This window comes from Triplophysa rosa, linkage group LG21 (assembly GCF_024868665.1).
Source record: "Triplophysa rosa linkage group LG21, Trosa_1v2, whole genome shotgun sequence".
Lineage (NCBI taxonomy): Eukaryota > Metazoa > Chordata > Actinopteri > Cypriniformes > Nemacheilidae > Triplophysa > Triplophysa rosa.
The window spans coordinates 4,650,769-4,668,175 of NC_079910.1; the positions used below are offsets into that span (position 1 = coordinate 4,650,769).

At 38.0% G+C, this 17,407-nt stretch overlaps 1 protein-coding gene across 4 annotated transcripts; it reads left to right on the top strand.

Moving 5' to 3' along the window:
- Window positions 1–2,053: 2,053 nt before the first annotated feature.
- LOC130572020 (solute carrier family 41 member 1) lies at window positions 2,054–17,330 on the top strand. 4 transcript variants are annotated; one of them, XM_057363421.1, is made up of 11 exons: window positions 2,054–2,152; window positions 3,419–3,736; window positions 10,888–10,995; window positions 11,087–11,158; window positions 11,713–11,857; window positions 12,007–12,153; window positions 13,556–13,700; window positions 13,897–13,976; window positions 14,980–15,114; window positions 15,232–15,380; window positions 16,631–17,330. In XM_057363421.1, the coding sequence occupies exons 2-11, from the start codon at window positions 3,443–3,445 to the stop codon at window positions 16,787–16,789; spliced, it is 1,434 nt and encodes a 477-aa protein (XP_057219404.1). In that variant the 5' UTR covers window positions 2,054–2,152; window positions 3,419–3,442; the 3' UTR covers window positions 16,790–17,330. The 4 variants fall into 4 exon arrangements, with proteins under 4 accessions (XP_057219404.1, XP_057219403.1, XP_057219405.1 ...); XM_057363420.1 differs by lacking the exon at window positions 2,054–2,152 and adding an exon at window positions 2,782–2,932; XM_057363422.1 differs by lacking the exon at window positions 2,054–2,152 and adding an exon at window positions 2,971–3,331.
- Window positions 17,331–17,407: the final 77 nt, after the last annotated feature.

Sequence of the window (17,407 nt, forward strand, 5' to 3'; positions counted from 1 at the left end):
AAAGCCTTTTTGCACTGGACATGCTGGTTTGGGCCTCATCGCCAGCTGCAGTCATGTCCTCATTTCACATACACTGTTAGCCCTTACCTGCCATTTCTACAGTAATATACTGTATTGGCAACACTGTTGCCTGCTAGTTACTGTAGGTGTTTTACAGTAAACTACTGCAATGGCTGTTTGAAGACACATTATAAAGAATCTATTAACGCACTTAAGTCACACAGTCTTAGATGAACAAGTGTAAATAACAGATGAACACAATAAATCTGTCAAGATTTCACCAGAGGAGAATTAAACACAAACATCAATAACATCTTCACATATTACAGACACCACTTTCACTTTATTTCTGTCATCTGTGTAAGATCTTATTGAGATTTAACTCTAGTTCATAGTGGTTCAATTATGTTTTAAGTCACCATTATGGCGATCAGTGTTTGCTTTGGTTGGACTCTTTGACTTTCTTGTAGCTTTAAAATGTACACTTATACAATAACACTGAAAGGGACTTTACAGGAACCGCAACTTTATGTTTGCTTAGTAACTGAAGATACATCTGAAAGAATTCAATCATTAAATAATAATAATATAGCATTTAAGATTTATTAAGATATGTTTGGTAAAGTGATTACATGTTATAATGGAAAGATCTCTGTCAGAAAATCTTTCTTTGCAATTGAGACACAGTTAGACACTTGACATACAAACCTCATCAATGATGACAAACAATCATGAATGAGTTTTGTACTATGTACCCAGCATGCATTGCAGCATGAAGCTGTTCAGTTGATTGTCACCATTGTTGAGATTCATATGTGGATGGTTTATTTCTCTGTGTCCGACTCATTCTATAGGTTAATATTTTGTCTTTTGAACTTTTGAAAATTGAAATACTATACATTCTTTTTACTGGTGTACATCACTTCATGGCAATAGTCCCACCACATGGTCAAATTTTGAGAAAACATGTTTAGAGCACATTTAGGAAGAGTTAGTTTTAAAAACAAGAGCTTTTGTAGATGTGTGACCTACAGTAACTAGCTGGCAAGAGTGTTGCCAATATATTACTGTAGAAATAGAGGGTAAGGGCTAACTGTGTATAAACCGCCAGCGATTGACATCTACCTGATACTGCACTCATATTCACATAAAGAAGCCATGTTGACAAGTTTTTGTAAGTTAGGGCAAAATCCACAAGATTGTAGTACCTTCATTGCCCTGTAAATAACGATATTAATTATAAGATAGGTGTCATGCAAAATGTAATGTGTAACTGCATTAGTCATTACAAATGTAGTGGAGTAAAGAGTACATATACTTGTTCAAAAATGTAGTTAAGTAGAGAGTAAAAGTTGCTAATATCTTTAATACTCAGTACAACTACAAAGTAGCCAAAAAGATACTTAAGTAAAGTAACTAAGTACATTTACTCCAATACTTTACACCACTGCTGTTTGGAAACATGAACTACATACTGTACGCAACAGAAACAATCACAGGTTTTTTTAATAGATGTGATCGATGGTTATAATGGGAATTGTATTGGTTTTAATATATATGATCATATGAACCATATGATAGTTTCTGTGGGTCTCTATTGGTAATATGTTGGGTTCTATTAATACATTATGTGGCAAATGGGAACCAACAGAACACCATTAAATAAGTCCCAAAACACACTACACGAAGAAATTTTGTATTTTGATGGTTGGTGGAGGTTTTATTTCTTTTTTTCAGAGTAAAGAGAGTATAAAGTGACCAAGTCATATATTGCGCCCTAACACACATTTGCATAATTCCACTAACAAATGAGGTCTAAAAGCTGTACAAACCCGGTTGTCACAAGCACTGTCATTTCCAATTTACTGGCAGTAAAGTGACTGTGATATGTGTATGGAAAGAGTTTAATTGGATGTTCTTTGAAGGGAATGGAGTGGTGGGTTTCCCTGTCAACACTATCTTCTCAGTGGCAGATGAGGTCAGACAGGATCGGAGCGCTTTAAACTGCCAACAGGATGAAATTTAAGACACTCTCCAAGCCATCCCCCACATCTGTGACTCCTCCAATCCCAACTCACGTGGTTATTCTTGGTGTCCTCAAGATTTATGCGGTTTAAACCGACCTTTCCTTCGCTTTGGGCCACTGTGATAGGTAAGACTTATGTGTTGGATCTGCATGACGAATTAATGCTACACCTGTTACTTACGTTAAAGCAGGATTTGAAATATATTGGGATATAAGTTTGTGTGCTTGTTATATCCCCATAAATTAATTATTCATACTTTCACTTATAACTTGTCTGCCTGGTGTGCAACGTTGACCTTTGGAGGTTAGATGCATGCGCAGCTGCAATGAACCAAATGCATGGTACAGCAGTAACATTAGTATACACCTGCAACGTGATCATCCCATTCAACCTTTAAAATAATTTGCATTGTATTATGTGGTATATTAAGGTATATTAAAAATGTTTATCTATTTGCATTAGTCTGAAGTAGATCAAAACCCAGTTAGTTCATCAAACTAATCTTTAAAAGTATGTTACGCTCGTAACAGCATTTCATGCCTGTTGTATACGTGACGTATTTTACTAATAGTGCATATTTTGGTATATATACATTAAAACAATATATGAACTTCATAAAATATATGTAACATAAATAAGCTGTACTGTACGAAAGGACGAATCCGCTCATGAATATTCATTAAGTTCGTAGCTTTCCGAGCGTCCGGTCACGTGATTAACAATATTCATGAGCCCTGCCTTCTTTGTAGTATGATTGGCGGATTCGCTTCCTATCTAGGAAGTTAAACATCTCTAGTTGTGATTGAACGCGCGTTAGCATTTTACAGTGAATAATATCGATGTCGTTCGCGATGTATGATGTAATGTCATGAATATATACACAAACGAACGTCTAATTTGAGACGGTAGGCTGTGTTTTACGTGACCTTTTATTGTAATTGTGGAGCACGCGCCAGTATGATGATGTGAGACATGATCAATGTATTGTCCATTATTAAAATCAACATTTGCATTTTATATTGTGTATTTTAAAGCGTGAGATGCATTTATCTGTTAAAAAAGCTTTTCGAGTTTTAAAGCACGCATCAGTGATATCTCTGGTAATGCATGACTTGAGATTGTCATGGCAACGTGTTATCAAGACATTAATTCTAAACATCATTAGCATGATCAGACATCCGGTTGATGTCTTGTGGTAGTTAGGTTAATACGCTTACATATAATAAAAAAAACACAAGTGTAGAAAGAGTTCTGCATAGGTCTCGCCATATGAAAATGAACAATGGTTTTATTACAGTTACTAGGTAAGGCCATAGTAAAACCATAGTAACCACACAGTAAATATACGGTAAATATGATGCCTAAAATGTGTCTGATTTTCTGTTGCTCAGAGGCAGTGGAACGGAGACTCCACCATGCCAGCAGACGAAGTTCGACAAAGGAAAGGAGGAGGCCGCAAAAAGTCCAAGAAGGGTAAAGGGAAGGGGCAGGGTGGCCTGGATCGGACGAGTAGTATAGATGACCAAAATGACCTGCTCTTACCCACTCCTGCCACACCACCCAAGAAGCTTGTGGAGGAGAAGCCCAAAACGGCCCAGGCGAAGATAGAAGATGAATCCTTCATCTCTATCTGTCTGCAGGTGCTGTTCCCCTACCTGCTGGCTGGGATGGGGATGGTGATGGCCGGCATGGTACTGGACAGCGTTCAGGTGAGACAACTGTCCTTTTGCGGTTTCTTTATGGATATTTTGTCTGTTGCTTGACTTGATTTATTGCAATCTCATTTACCATCTCTGTCTGTATTGTATTATGTTTATATTAGCCTTATATGCCCTATGCTCCTGTAGTTCACACTTGGTAGAGCAGAGGGCATGGGTCTGAACACACATAATGCACTGTAAATTGGTTTCGATTAAAACATCTGCCGAATACATACAGTTATTATAAAAATACTATATCAGCCATTAAAAAAAAAAACATGATTATCTCTGTACCAAAACTGGTGTACTGTAAATATGATGATTTAAGTACCACAATGGCCCAACAGGCACAAAGTCTTCAGATAAATATAAACATTTCTAAAAGTGTTATAATGGTTGCTACTGATCTTGGTTTCAGTGTATTTCAGTGTCTGGCTGATTCTTTGGCAACTAATATGGCTACTTTAATTATCGAGTGAGTCAGATGGTGATATTTAGGGCGCACGGTTAGTGACACAGAGTGTGAATAAAAAGAAGGAGATCGTTTTTCAAGGAGAGAGTGGAATTGAATCATGGCGCAGTATTATAGAATTACTGTAGTCAACGGATCCTGCAAGTTAACCAATTTATTGATTATTAAGTAGTTTTGTTTGGATATTTGGAAGGGATTGATATAGTGTAGTATAGCAAAACAGTCACATATACGCTGATAAAAATAGTTTATTTTGTTGTTCATGGGAGTGAATGAATGCTGTATTCTGCAACCACAATAATCATGAAACTAGTCCACATACTGTATGTTTTTTGTTATAGTTCATGTAAATATAAAAAATCTTTCATCATTTACTCACCCTTATGTCATTCCAAACCTGTGTGACATTCTTTTTTCTGCAGATTAAAAAAAGATATTTTGAAGAATGTTAGTACAGTAACTTAACAACATTGGCCCCCATTGACTTCTATTGTATGGACACAAAAGACATTTCTCAAAATATCTTCATTTGTGTTCTGTAGAAGAAAAGTCATATAGGTTTTGAACGACATGAAGGTTAATAAATGATGACAGATTTTTTCCCTGGTAAACTATCCCTTATATTAAAAATATAAATATTAAAAAATATTAAATTATGATAAAAATGTAACATTTTAATTATTGATTGTGATGAAAAATAATGATGTAATTTTTATGTTGTTGTATGATGTTAGTTTTTCAGTAAACTTCATACAATGGTTCTCAAATGTTTTCATTGTAGGCCCCTTTGTGTAGAGTGCATCACTTTGTGGCCCCCCTTATGATTTTAAACTTAGAATTTTAATTAAACCAAAAACATATTCAGTTATTCAATGCTGGAATTGGTGGTCTTGTTTGATTGCATAAACTCAAATTTTCTATATTTCATAAAATGCCACAAAATCTGTGGCCCTCTGGATCCATCTTGGGTTCCCCAGTTTAAGAACACTGACTAAACATTCTTAAAATGACTCATCTTCTTAGTTTTAGCCCAAATATTTAAAGTGGGCATGAAACAGAGGATTGTCTTCCTTTCCGTATCGTGACGTATATCCAAGTGAAACAGCTGGAATACACAATGGGAATCAGTTCGTTAGAGAATTAAAATGCGATTGTCACTTTTAGACGTATGCAGTATTATAGAGTACACTATATGGCCAATGTGGCATACTGCAAATTCACTTCAAAACATGTCACAGTTATATTTGCATTCTGTTCCTAAAAATAGTTGAACCAGACTACCAATTCAAAGATCCAGTAATGTCCTGCCAGTCTTAAATGCTTGAGATCACACAGGTTTATGAAGGATTCTGTTTTGCTGCATCATTGTGTCGCCCACGACTGAGCAGTTTTCCTCGAGCTGAATCATTCCTCTCGCTCTCTACGTCCTGGCAACCATTACGCCGATGAGTAATCGAACAACGGTGCTTTTACAAACCCATGGGCTCTCAGTCTGTCTTTGTTTCTCATACACACACTTGTTCTCTCTCACGATCTGTCTCTGCCTTGTCCCCTCTCGGGCTGGCGAGCGCTGGGCTCATTTACAGCTGATAAGACTGATAAGAGTTCAGTGTGCGTCAGAGGAGGCATAAGCAGACAGGAAGAGGGGGACAGAGCGGTATAGGATGGGGACAGACGCAGGACATTATAGGAGAGAAACAAGGGTCAGGCGGCAAGGCCTGATGCACCAATGAGGAGAGGGGCTGAAGAGGACTGCCCACAGGAAGAAGTGAAAAAAACGACGCCTTGTTTCTGTCACGTTCTGGACCTGTTAGAGTAAGCCGGTTGGAGACTGGAAGTGAAGCCGAACAGGATTATTTGCCGGGACAAATTGGGGACCCCACGCAAACATATTCTGGAGGTCGTAGTTCTCACGGACAACAGCCTGGTTGAGGATTGCTTTGTTTGGAGAACGCATTAACAAAAAGGATTAAGGATCTACATCTTATAAATTAGGATGATGGTCTCATGGGTGCATCAGCACAGTTTGTTGGAGTAACAAAATACTAATCTACTTTTTAGTTTAATCTTAACTGTTTTGCTGAGAATATTTGCGGTAAACCTCAGTTACCTCATATTATCTGTCTGGAGGTGTGCTTATGTTCTTCTGAACGTAAGTCATTATGAAAGGAACGTCTAGCCACGCAAGACGGTGTTAAACTTTCCAGGGACCCAGAAGCACCTCATTGAAACCGTTTGCGTTCGCTCACAGCGCTCACGGGTGTGGAATGGGGTAACAGAGATGGTGGTCACACAGTTAGAACTGGAGCTCTGTTATCAGGGGAAGAAGCTCAGAGGTTTCACCTGCAAACTCACACGCTCGGCTCATGGCTTCCTGCCGGAGAGCTCGTATGTCATCATGGCTCAGGTCTTGCTGCCGTACCTGCTGGGTGGTCTGGGGATGGTGGCGGCCGGTATTGTCATGGACATTGTTCAAGTATGAGCGTTTTAAACCAGCCTTGGTTAATTTTGTTGTATGTATAATTGAACTCTGTCTAAACTTTTTTATCTGAGTATTCTCATTTCTCACCCTTATTATTGATAAAACTTAGGGGTATCACAGGGGGTAGTAAACAGGGGTATCAGAAGATACTGTAATACAGTATTTTTTCTACACAACATTATATAAAACGTAAGCAGTGCATCCCAAGCTGTGGACCAGTGTAGTGTAGCATAGCTCCTGTTACACATTTTGATGTCATGTAAGGGATGTACAGGCAGCCGGTTGTTATCGCAGAAATAAGCCCAGACAGTGTGATCTTGTACATTATCCCGCTAATTACACGGCTACTTGGCACGTGAGAAAAAACTGGACATGAAATGTGAATTTGAAATATTTTATTAGCTCATTTTTACCAAATGCTTTGTTTGGAGAACGCATTAACAAAAAGGATTAAGGATCTACATCTTATAAATTAGGATGATGGTCTCATGGGTGCATCAGCACAGTTTGTTGGAGTAACAAAATACTAATCTACTTTTTAGTTTAATCTTAACTGTTTTGCTGAGAATATTTGCGGTAAACCTCAGTTACCTCATATTATCTGTCTGGAGGTGTGCTTATGTTCTTCTGAACGTAAGTCATTATGAAAGGAACGTCTAGCCACGCAAGACGGTGTTAAACTTTCCAGGGACCCAGAAGCACCTCATTGAAACCGTTTGCGTTCGCTCACAGCGCTCACGGGTGTGGAATGGGGTAACAGAGATGGTGGTCACACAGTTAGAACTGGAGCTCTGTTATCAGGGGAAGAAGCTCAGAGGTTTCACCTGCAAACTCACACGCTCGGCTCATGGCTTCCTGCCGGAGAGCTCGTATGTCATCATGGCTCAGGTCTTGCTGCCGTACCTGCTGGGTGGTCTGGGGATGGTGGCGGCCGGTATTGTCATGGACATTGTTCAAGTATGAGCGTTTTAAACCAGCCTTGGTTAATTTTGTTGTATGTATAATTGAACTCTGTCTAAACTTTTTTATCTGAGTATTCTCATTTCTCACCCTTATTATTGATAAAACTTAGGGGTATCACAGGGGGTAGTAAACAGGGGTATCAGAAGATACTGTAATACAGTATTTTTTCTACACAACATTATATAAAACGTAAGCAGTGCATCCCAAGCTGTGGACCAGTGTAGTGTAGCATAGCTCCTGTTACACATTTTGATGTCATGTAAGGGATGTACAGGCAGCCGGTTGTTATCGCAGAAATAAGCCCAGACAGTGTGATCTTGTACATTATCCCGCTAATTACACGGCTACTTGGCACGTGAGAAAAAACTGGACATGAAATGTGAATTTGAAATATTTTATTAGCTCATTTTTACCAAATGCAGACCTTCCGTGAGGAAAAGCCATTTACTTTCGGTTTTAAGGTAAGAAATGACGTTCAAATGTCACGAACAGGCAATTTGGTTTAGTCATTTATAAATATGATGTAAATATAAATTATATTTAATTTGTCAAAAAAAAACTGTCAAAATGATTTGCTGCATCCGGGTTACTGTGTGTTATTAGTTTTGAGAGGTTGTTATCTGGCAATAACGAACCTGCAAATGTCTCTACTGGCCAATCAGAATCAACCATTCCAACGAGCTGTGTAATAATTGTAAATAGTAAGCAGTGCTATGGATTACAAATACAATATATTTATTATCATCTTACCTTCGCCAGAATATGATGAGCAAATTTTGAGGTATAGCCCACATGAAAAATACTGTAGTTGTATATTATAGTATTTACTGTAGTAAATTGTAGTATACTGTAGTATATACAGTATAGTTTTCTTTAGTAAAATTACTGGTACTGTATAACTATAGAAAATTTATTTACTGAAGTATACTTTAATATTTACTATAGTAAGGTTCAAAAACAATAATATCAAGAAATTGGACTATATTTTTTTAATGTGAGAGTGCACAGAGAGTTTAATGTAATTCTCTTTAAACCCTCACAAACTATATATACAGCCGCAGAAAAAATGTCCATTTCAAAATTATTTTCAGTTTTTCTGAATTTATTATTTATAGGTATATGTTTAGGTAAAATGATCGTTTTTGTTTCATTCTGTGAACTACTAACCATATTTCTCCAAAATTTCAGATAAAATATTTGGATTTGCATTAATTCGCAAGAAAATGAAAACAGGTCAAAACTTTCAAAATATTTTTTTATGTGATAACCACAGTTTTCATGTCTTGTCATGCATCACATTGCTGTTTTTGTTGGGCCTCTCTGAAGTTTGGAAAGCTCTGCTGTAAAGTCGTCCAGGTTTTTTACACAGTTGGCATGGACTGTGTTTTGTGTCTATTTATTGTACTCTAAAGGGGGCGGCTGATTTAGAAGCAAGAGAATAACATCTCTTGTTTCTAGAAGGCTGGGAGCGAGCAGCAGAAATGGGCGAGTTCCCAGAACAGCCCTGCTTTGACCGCATGTGTGGTAAAAATACCGGTCCCTGGCTGGCTGGCACCAGTCTCTTATCTGTTCATTTAAACATTGCAGTTATTTTTAGATACTTGAGTGGGGAGCGCTTAACTCGGAGACTGACACGTACTAAATATGGCACGACATCAAGAAGCCATTCATTTTCTGCGAGTCACTTCAAGGTTTATGTCATAGTTTGAGCATTTCACGATGGTTTATGAATTTGCTGATGACTAGACGCATAATTGAATTTATCTTTATTCTTTTGTGGTTTTCAGATGACGACGAAGAGCTCAAATTTGTGGTCAGAACATTCAGACTGTGATGGCTTGTCGCATTAGCATTGATTCCAGATGTCTGTCAACATCTTCTGCAAGATATCTACATTGTTAGGCTGTGTTTGTAATGAAATAGATGATCAATACGATCAGGACGATGTTCCTTGTCAGAATGTGCAGTGCTGTGTTTCACAATAAAATTGTATTGTGGATTAAAGTACGGCACATTTTGGTAAATGTAAAGGTTGATTGTAAACCAGAAAACTATGTCAGAATGCGAAATATCTTCTGTGTTCTTTTTGATTTTGGAGTAAACTGTGAGCCAGACATTTCTTGACAGCGTTTATGAGATTGGCCCTTGTGATGATGTTTTGTAGTACAATCATATGTTTGGAAGGAGAACAGTCATGTTGGTGCCAAATACGAGTGCAAGCTGTTCCTCTACGCCAGGGGTGTCAAACTCGATTTCGTCCCGGGCCACATCAGTATTATGGTTGCTCAAAGGGCTGGTTGTAACTGTAAGACTATATAAATGTATCCAATCTTTTATCACACGGCATTTAATTACTCCTTTTGGTAAAAACCAAATGGTATAACCATCCCTCTTGAAATAGCCTCCCCTCTGCATCATTTTTTGTTTGTTTGACATGATGCGTCTAATTAATATTTATATATCATATCACTAACTTATTACAAGGTTCGTTGGAATGCTTGATTCTGATTGGCCAGTCGCGACATTTGCAGGTTCGTTATTCCCAGATAATAACCTCTCAAAACTAATAACACACGGTGACCCGGACGCAACAAATCATTTTGACAGGTTCTTTTGACAAATGAAATATAAATATGTATTTTAATAACATATATGACAATGTATTTACAAATGATTAAACCAAATTGAATGTTCGTGACATTTGAACGTCGTTTCTTACCTTAAAACCGAAAGTAAACAGCTTTTCCTGTTAGGTCTGCATTTAGTAAAAATGAGCTAATAAAATATTTCAAATTCACATTTCGTGTCCAGTTTTTTTCTCATGTGGCAAGTAGCCGTGTAATAAGCGGGATAATGTACAAGCAGCCGGCTGTTATCGCGAAATAAGCCCCTCCAGTGTGATCAGGACCTGACGCGAAGCTTATTTCTGCGATAATATATACAGACACTGCCACCTATTGGCTAGATGTCGTCATCGCGCAGGTAATAAAGTTGAGTTGCATTTTCAAGTCGTGGACATTGAATACAATAATTTGTAAGCTCTCGCGGGCCACATAAAATGAGGGGGCGGGCCGGATTTGGCCCGCGGGCCTTGTGTTTGACACCTGTGCTCTACGCTGTGCCTCTATGATGTTTTGTGTCTGAAATTGCTTAATGTACTGCCCTGCACTGGGTCAAGCTCAGCACAATGGAAAAACAGCACAATATGAAGTCTTAATACATTTATTTGCACGTGTGTTTCAGCATTGGGACGTGTTTAAGGTGATCACAGAAGTCTTCATCCTGGTACCTGCTCTGGTCGGGCTGAAGGGAAACCTGGAGATGACTCTCGCATCTCGTCTCTCTACTGCTGTATGTAAAATCAAACAAACAGGTTATCAATGTTTATAATAGGCTAGAGAGGAGCAAATATGTCTCATGATGATTTTTTTTTCTGGTACAGGCTAACACTGGGCAAATGGATGACCCCAAACAGCAGTGGATGATGGTAACATGTAATCTTGCCCTTATTCAGGTGGGTGTGAGTCACAAACACAGATAAAAAACTTTTAATGCTCAGTATTTTTTTTATGTAAACTGTTGTTCAGAAGCTTTATGTGACTCTTTCTTTTGGGGAACACAAAGAAAGATCTTTTGATGGTTTTGTGTCCATACAATGGAAATCAATGGGGGGCAATTTTATTTCGTTACCAATGTTCTACAAACTATCTTCTTTTGTGTTCTACATAAAAAAGAAAGTCAGACAGATTTTTAATGACATGAGAGTGAAGTTTGATGTTTTGGTTAACCTTGTTTGGTGAAACAAGGAAAAATGGCAATTTTTAAATAATTTGGCGTAGAAACCCGTCAAATACACATCACAAACATAGACGAACATTCATTAAACATTAAATAAATGTAGACTAATATAAGCAATTATGAGACTTCACGCTGAAGCACTGTCTCTTGAATATCAATGAGAAGTCATTATAAAAACTCATTTTTAATCTTTAAATTATAAATGAAGGAGGATGATCTCAGGCTCTGATGAGCTGATGAGTCAGATTGAGCCAGTGTTCTCTTCTACAGGCTCAAGCCACTGTGGTGGGCTTTCTGGCGGCTCTCGCGGCCGTGGCGCTGGGTGCTGTGTCCAGAGGTGGTGTGGAGCTGGACCAGGCGGCTGTGCTGTGTGCTAGCAGCATCACCACCGCGTTTGTGGCTGCGCTGTCTTTAGGTTTGCCAGACTTTGTTACTTAAACTTGAAATCTTAATTGACTGCATAGTAAATAAAAAGTATATTCTCCATACTCTATATATACTCTTTGTAATTCTGACCCTTAAAATACTGTAATGGGTTTTGCTGGTCTTGCTCTCTCTCTTCAGGTCTGGTGATGATTGGTGTGATCATTGGTTCAAGGAAGGTGGGCATCAACCCTGATAACGTGGCCACACCGATAGCAGCCAGTCTGGGCGATCTTATCACACTTTCTCTGCTGGCTGGAGTGAGCAGCACGCTGTTCCAATACAGAGGTGAGAGACCATGTGCTCATGAGGTCATCTTGACCGTTATATAACCCAATCACTGCTACTTTTAGAATCAAGATTGCTTCATGTAATGCAAATAGACATTCAATTATTGAAACTCAAATATGAATATTTAATTTATATTACATATCGCTGCTGTATCTACCTGTATCTCCTCGTATGCTGAACTACAGCATGAGCACACGATACATCATTGCATTGATTCACTATACATTCGTGTTGTTAAGATTATGCACGTACACGCAGATTGCCAACAGAACACAGACATGTGACTTAGTTTGACTTGTCTGGCATCTTTTAGCGCTGGGACCGAGCCATCTATCAGTTTCAAACGATCTCCAAATCCAGCATTATATCCACTGTTTACATTACATTCATCAAGAAATGCAGTGAGCAAACAAACACTGCTAAACTTCCATCAGCCGAGTGAAGCGGCATTGATGGACGTGCTCTTTCTCACGCTGGCTGGTTGACATGTGGGCGTGCTCTTTCTGTCACGCGCGTGGGCATGCTCTTTCGCTCACAGGATGATGCGTGGGCATGCTTTTCTGGGAGAAAAGTCCAATAACGGACTAGGAACCCTTGTTACAAAATGGTAATCCATGTTCGAAAAAAACTTTCCAAAGCCTGTACGGACCCTGGCGGAGTAAAGCGAGCACAGAAATACTACGTCATACGTTCAACTCGTTTTTTGACAAGTTGACCATGTTAAGCATGAGAAGCCAGCACGTTTAACAGTGTAAAGAAGTCAGATTGCATGAAATAGCATGTTACCTCCACTTTAAGCATTGAAAAAGTACTGTTTTTTTACATTTCCTGAAAAACAGCGAATTTGGACATGCAGTATGAGGTTTGGTACATTACATGCTTGTATTTTTTCTTGCATTGACTACATGCTAGTGTACATTGGTCAGTGCTTTAGATACAGATTATTAGGTAGGATTATATTTGCACTTATTGTATGTACACACTTATGAAAAAATATTGGGAAGCCTATGTTCTTTTCACATTTTGCATGGTTGCAAAGCAGTTTACAGTAAATTTAAAGCAAAGCAGCTTTACAGTGTCACAGTTGTTACATTAAGGCAACAGAAGGGGGCAGCAGCAATACGCTTAAATATTACTTTTGAACTATGTAGACTTTTTCTGTGTAAATTAAAAGCGGTATATCAAAGATAGAGAACTGGGAAACCTATAAGTTACGTTTGGAAAGTTGTTACATGCACAATGTTTCTGATTGGTGCACTACAGGAAGTGTTACTATAGAGTTTCTACCAACCTGGGTTTGCCTAAATAATACAAGATAAAATCTTAAAATGATGTTCTTGTAAAGTCTGTGTTGCTGGGGCTGGCATGAGTGTAATATCAATCATTTGTGTGTGTGTAGATGTGTGGTATTTGTCCCCGCTGGTGTGTGGGTTCTTTCTTCTGCTCATCCCACTCTGGGTGCTCATCGCCAGACGGAGTCCACAGATCAAAGAGGTTCTGAAGTCCGGCTGGCAGCCTGTTATAGTGGCCATGTCCATCAGCAGGTACAAACACAGATACGAAGACATGCTTTTCATAATAATCACATTAAAATGGTATATCCTTAATAGATTTGTAATAGATTTTACTCCATTTTAAAAATGTTTAAAATTAATACTGTATTTTATCCAGTGTCATATGCAAACATAACGCCAAGTAAGCCATTCATAATTGACCGAATTAACATCTTTCCGATTAAAGTTTTGGTGGTCTCATTCTTGATAAGACTGTGAGTGATCCAAACTTCGAGGGCATGGCGGTCTTCACGCCAGTCATTAACGGTGAGTGTCTGTCATTTACATTCTCATTCCTTTTACATTCATGAATTCTTTTTGATAAGCTACATATTCCCAAAAGAGACAGTTTAGAATAAAAATGACCCTGAATAACACGTTTATTTGCTTAATTTAAGGCTTTTTTCTCTTCTTCTCTCATCTCAGCAGAATGGATTTCATCTCTCATTCTCCACAGTTTAAATTACACTTGGATAGAGCTGTTAAACTCAAAAACTTGCCAAAATAAAACCAGTTTCATGCCAAATCATCACAATAAATCAGGGCGCTGGATCTCTTTGCAAATTTCTATTTTACATAAAAGAACTGGAGTATTTTGATGGGAGTTTAAATAGCTGAGCTGGAAACCCCAGTTGAGACTGAGCGAGGTTGAATTTGTTTGGTTTTTCATAAATTATCATTAGTGGAGATTTGTGAACTTCAGCAGTCTGGTTTAGATTTTCCTTCTCGGGTCCCATTTCTATCCAGCTGCACATGTGCACCACCAATATTTTGTCCCTTAAAACAATAACTCGACTCAAAATCGCACCATCCTTTAAAAACTCTTATCTAGTTTTAAGAGTAAAAAATATCCCTGATCTCCGCTGGAAACCTTTCAGACCGCTAAATCTGGAACACGTCCGACAATTTTTCCAGCTTAGTCCGGCTACAAACTACCCTTAATGAGGAACACTAGGTGGCTATGATTCAAGAATACTAATTCAACACTTCATTATTGGTTTTGATATATTCTCATGGAGGAATTCTCTCCTGCATTCAGGCTGTCAGACAGTTAGCATTACGAGCTCAAGTTAAAACGTGGAAAAGCTATTAATTGTGCACATAATACTCTGATGGTGGTGGAATATGTTGAAAATGCATATTTAAGTCAGCTTGCATACTTGCCCTGGACCCATGCCTGTCACACGCGTACTTCTGTTCGTTTTTTTGAGGAGAATTTGAGACGTGTAATGATTGGACGGGTGTGAAATTCTTTCGTCTTTATTCTCAGGTGTGGGAGGAAATCTGGTGGCCATCCAGGCCAGTCGCATCTCAACTTATCTTCATTTCGGGAGCATACCTGGAGTTTTGCCCTATAAGATGAGACAGCACTGGCCCAACCCCTGCGTCACATTTTTCTCCTCAGGTTAGGTCACTTTGAAACTAAATCATCTCACTCCTTGGGGTGTTTGAGATGAATTAAGTGATTTGGATTATTCTTAATCATTTGAGATGATTGAATATGGAACTTCTGTGTCCTCAGGAGTAAACTCAAAATCGGCTCGGGTTCTGTTCTTGCTGGTGGTGCCCGGTCATCTCTTGTTTCTCTTTGCCATTAATATGCTTCAAGGAGGTCACACTGCCATCACTCCTGCCTTCATCTGCTGTTACCTGAGCGCTGCTCTGCTTCAGGTAAGAGTGGTAGTGGCGTGTCTGTTTTACAAATACATGTTCAACATTAATCCTACCTTAGCAAAAAACAATAGAAAATCACCCAAAATGCAATAGAAAAGTTAATGAATTTAGTGGTTATAATGGGATCAGTAATGGTGTGTACGGGTATGTGATGGATTCTATTGGTGGGGCGTTATCTGGCAGATTAATCCTCTTGGAAAATTCCCAAAACATACTACACAATAAATTTTGTTATGGTTTTAATAGAAAAAGCTAAAGGTTTAGTAATAGTATTTTAATGGAAAGCATTACAATTTCTGTAATGGTTTCTATTTGTTTTTTATTGTTTTGTTTTTTTAGCAGGGACAGGAATTCTGCAAAAGTTATTGACATATAAAAATAAAAGTTGTAGGTTAAAAGAAGTCACTTCACGTTTGACTGACATTTTTATCGAAGTCAGTACACTGCAAAAAATGACTTTCTTACTTAGTCTTTTTTTTCTTGTTTTCCAGTAAAAATGTCTAAACATTCTTGAATCAAGATGCATTTTCTTGATGAGCAAACTGACCTAAGAAAATAAGTCTTGTTTTTAGTCGAAATATAAGAAATTTCAGTGAATTTGTGCTTAAAACAAGCAAAAAAAATCTGCCAATGGGGTAAGAAAAATAATCTTGAATTGAGTGACTAAGAAAAAGGTAAACCAAGATTATTTTTCTTACCCCACTGGCAGATTTTTTTTGCTTGTTTTAAGCACAAATTCACTGAAATTTCATAATTTTTTTACTAAAAACTAGATTTATTTGCTTAGGTCATTTTGCTCAAAAAAATGCATCTTGATTCAAGAATTTGTTGACATTTTTTACTGGAAAACAAGAAAAAAAGACTAAGTAAGAAAGTCATTTTTTGCAGTGTAGTTTTGGAAGCAAAACCATTTTTAAAAGAATCTATTCATGGTCTTTCTAGTGAACTGTGAAATGGGTTCATCATGAATCAATGATTCATTCCCTGAATGTAGAGAAAAGTTCTCTTGGAGATCCTTGAAAATGTTGCTAACAAAAGGCATTTTTCAAGTTTTGATATTAAAAGATGATTAAAGGCAAAAACAAATGTTAACAGCATCTAAAAAGGGGTTAATTATGATTATAAACATGTTCATGAATTTAACGAAATCTTTACCCAAATGTTGAATGTATGTAGTTTTGATATACTCTAATACAATTAACTGAAACTGCTTGTGAAATCATTTGAATCTTGTTTTATCCTCACAGGTCGGGATCCTTATTTATACAGCTGACTTAATTGTACGTTTAATGTGGAGGAAAGGCCTGGACCCGGATAACTTCTCCATCCCATACCTGACTGCGCTGGGAGATCTGTTAGGTACCGGTTTCCTCGCCTTGTGTTTCCATCTGGTCATGTTAGTGTAGGGGCTCGGTCTGTAAGACGCTCGCCTCTTTCATCACCATGGACTCATGCTGTCTTTGGGGCCCCTGTCGCCCATGCTGGCTGCAGTGACTTTGAAGAAAGAAGAGTATGAACTTTACCTCTGTGCTGACAGGATTGACTGAAAACTGACAGGAAACACAGTCCGTTATATTATAGTTACACTTGATATTTAGGTGTGTTGTCCTTTTGCTCGGACGCTGCTTTCAGATCACCTGTATGTTCAGAGCTACTGTAATTTTAGGTATGGACCACCATGTAAAGTGCCATGTATAAATTAAATTTGAAGTTTACAAGATGTAAAGACCCAGAAGGATTCTGGGCTATAATGTTTCTGGAGTTTTATTCTTGAGTGAAATTCACTAAAGTATTTTAAAAACTGAATCAGGATCTGTTTTAGGGTACATGGTAAAGCCTCGAAACTTTGATGGAGGTCATTCCTTTGCTGTTTTACTAAATGCATACAACATGCTGCTGGATATTTGTACTAAATATGACACAAAGATATGGATGTCTCACTATTTGTATTTTTGTCGCGTTCGAAATTTTTCCTCAAACATGCTTAAAATCATCTCTAGAACAACTAGTTGTTTCATTCGAAT

Excerpts from the sequence above, each read along its gene's own strand:
- LOC130572020 (XM_057363421.1), top strand. The coding sequence starts at position 3,443 with ATGCCAGCAGACGAAGTTCGACAAAGGAAAGGAGGAGGCCGCAAAAAG. Across the intron at positions 12,154-13,555 it reads CACGCTGTTCCAATACAGAG|ATGTGTGGTATTTGTCCCCG; the intron begins GTGAGAGACCAT and ends GTGTGTGTGTAG. Across the intron at positions 15,115-15,231 it reads CGTCACATTTTTCTCCTCAG|GAGTAAACTCAAAATCGGCT; the intron begins GTTAGGTCACTT and ends CTGTGTCCTCAG.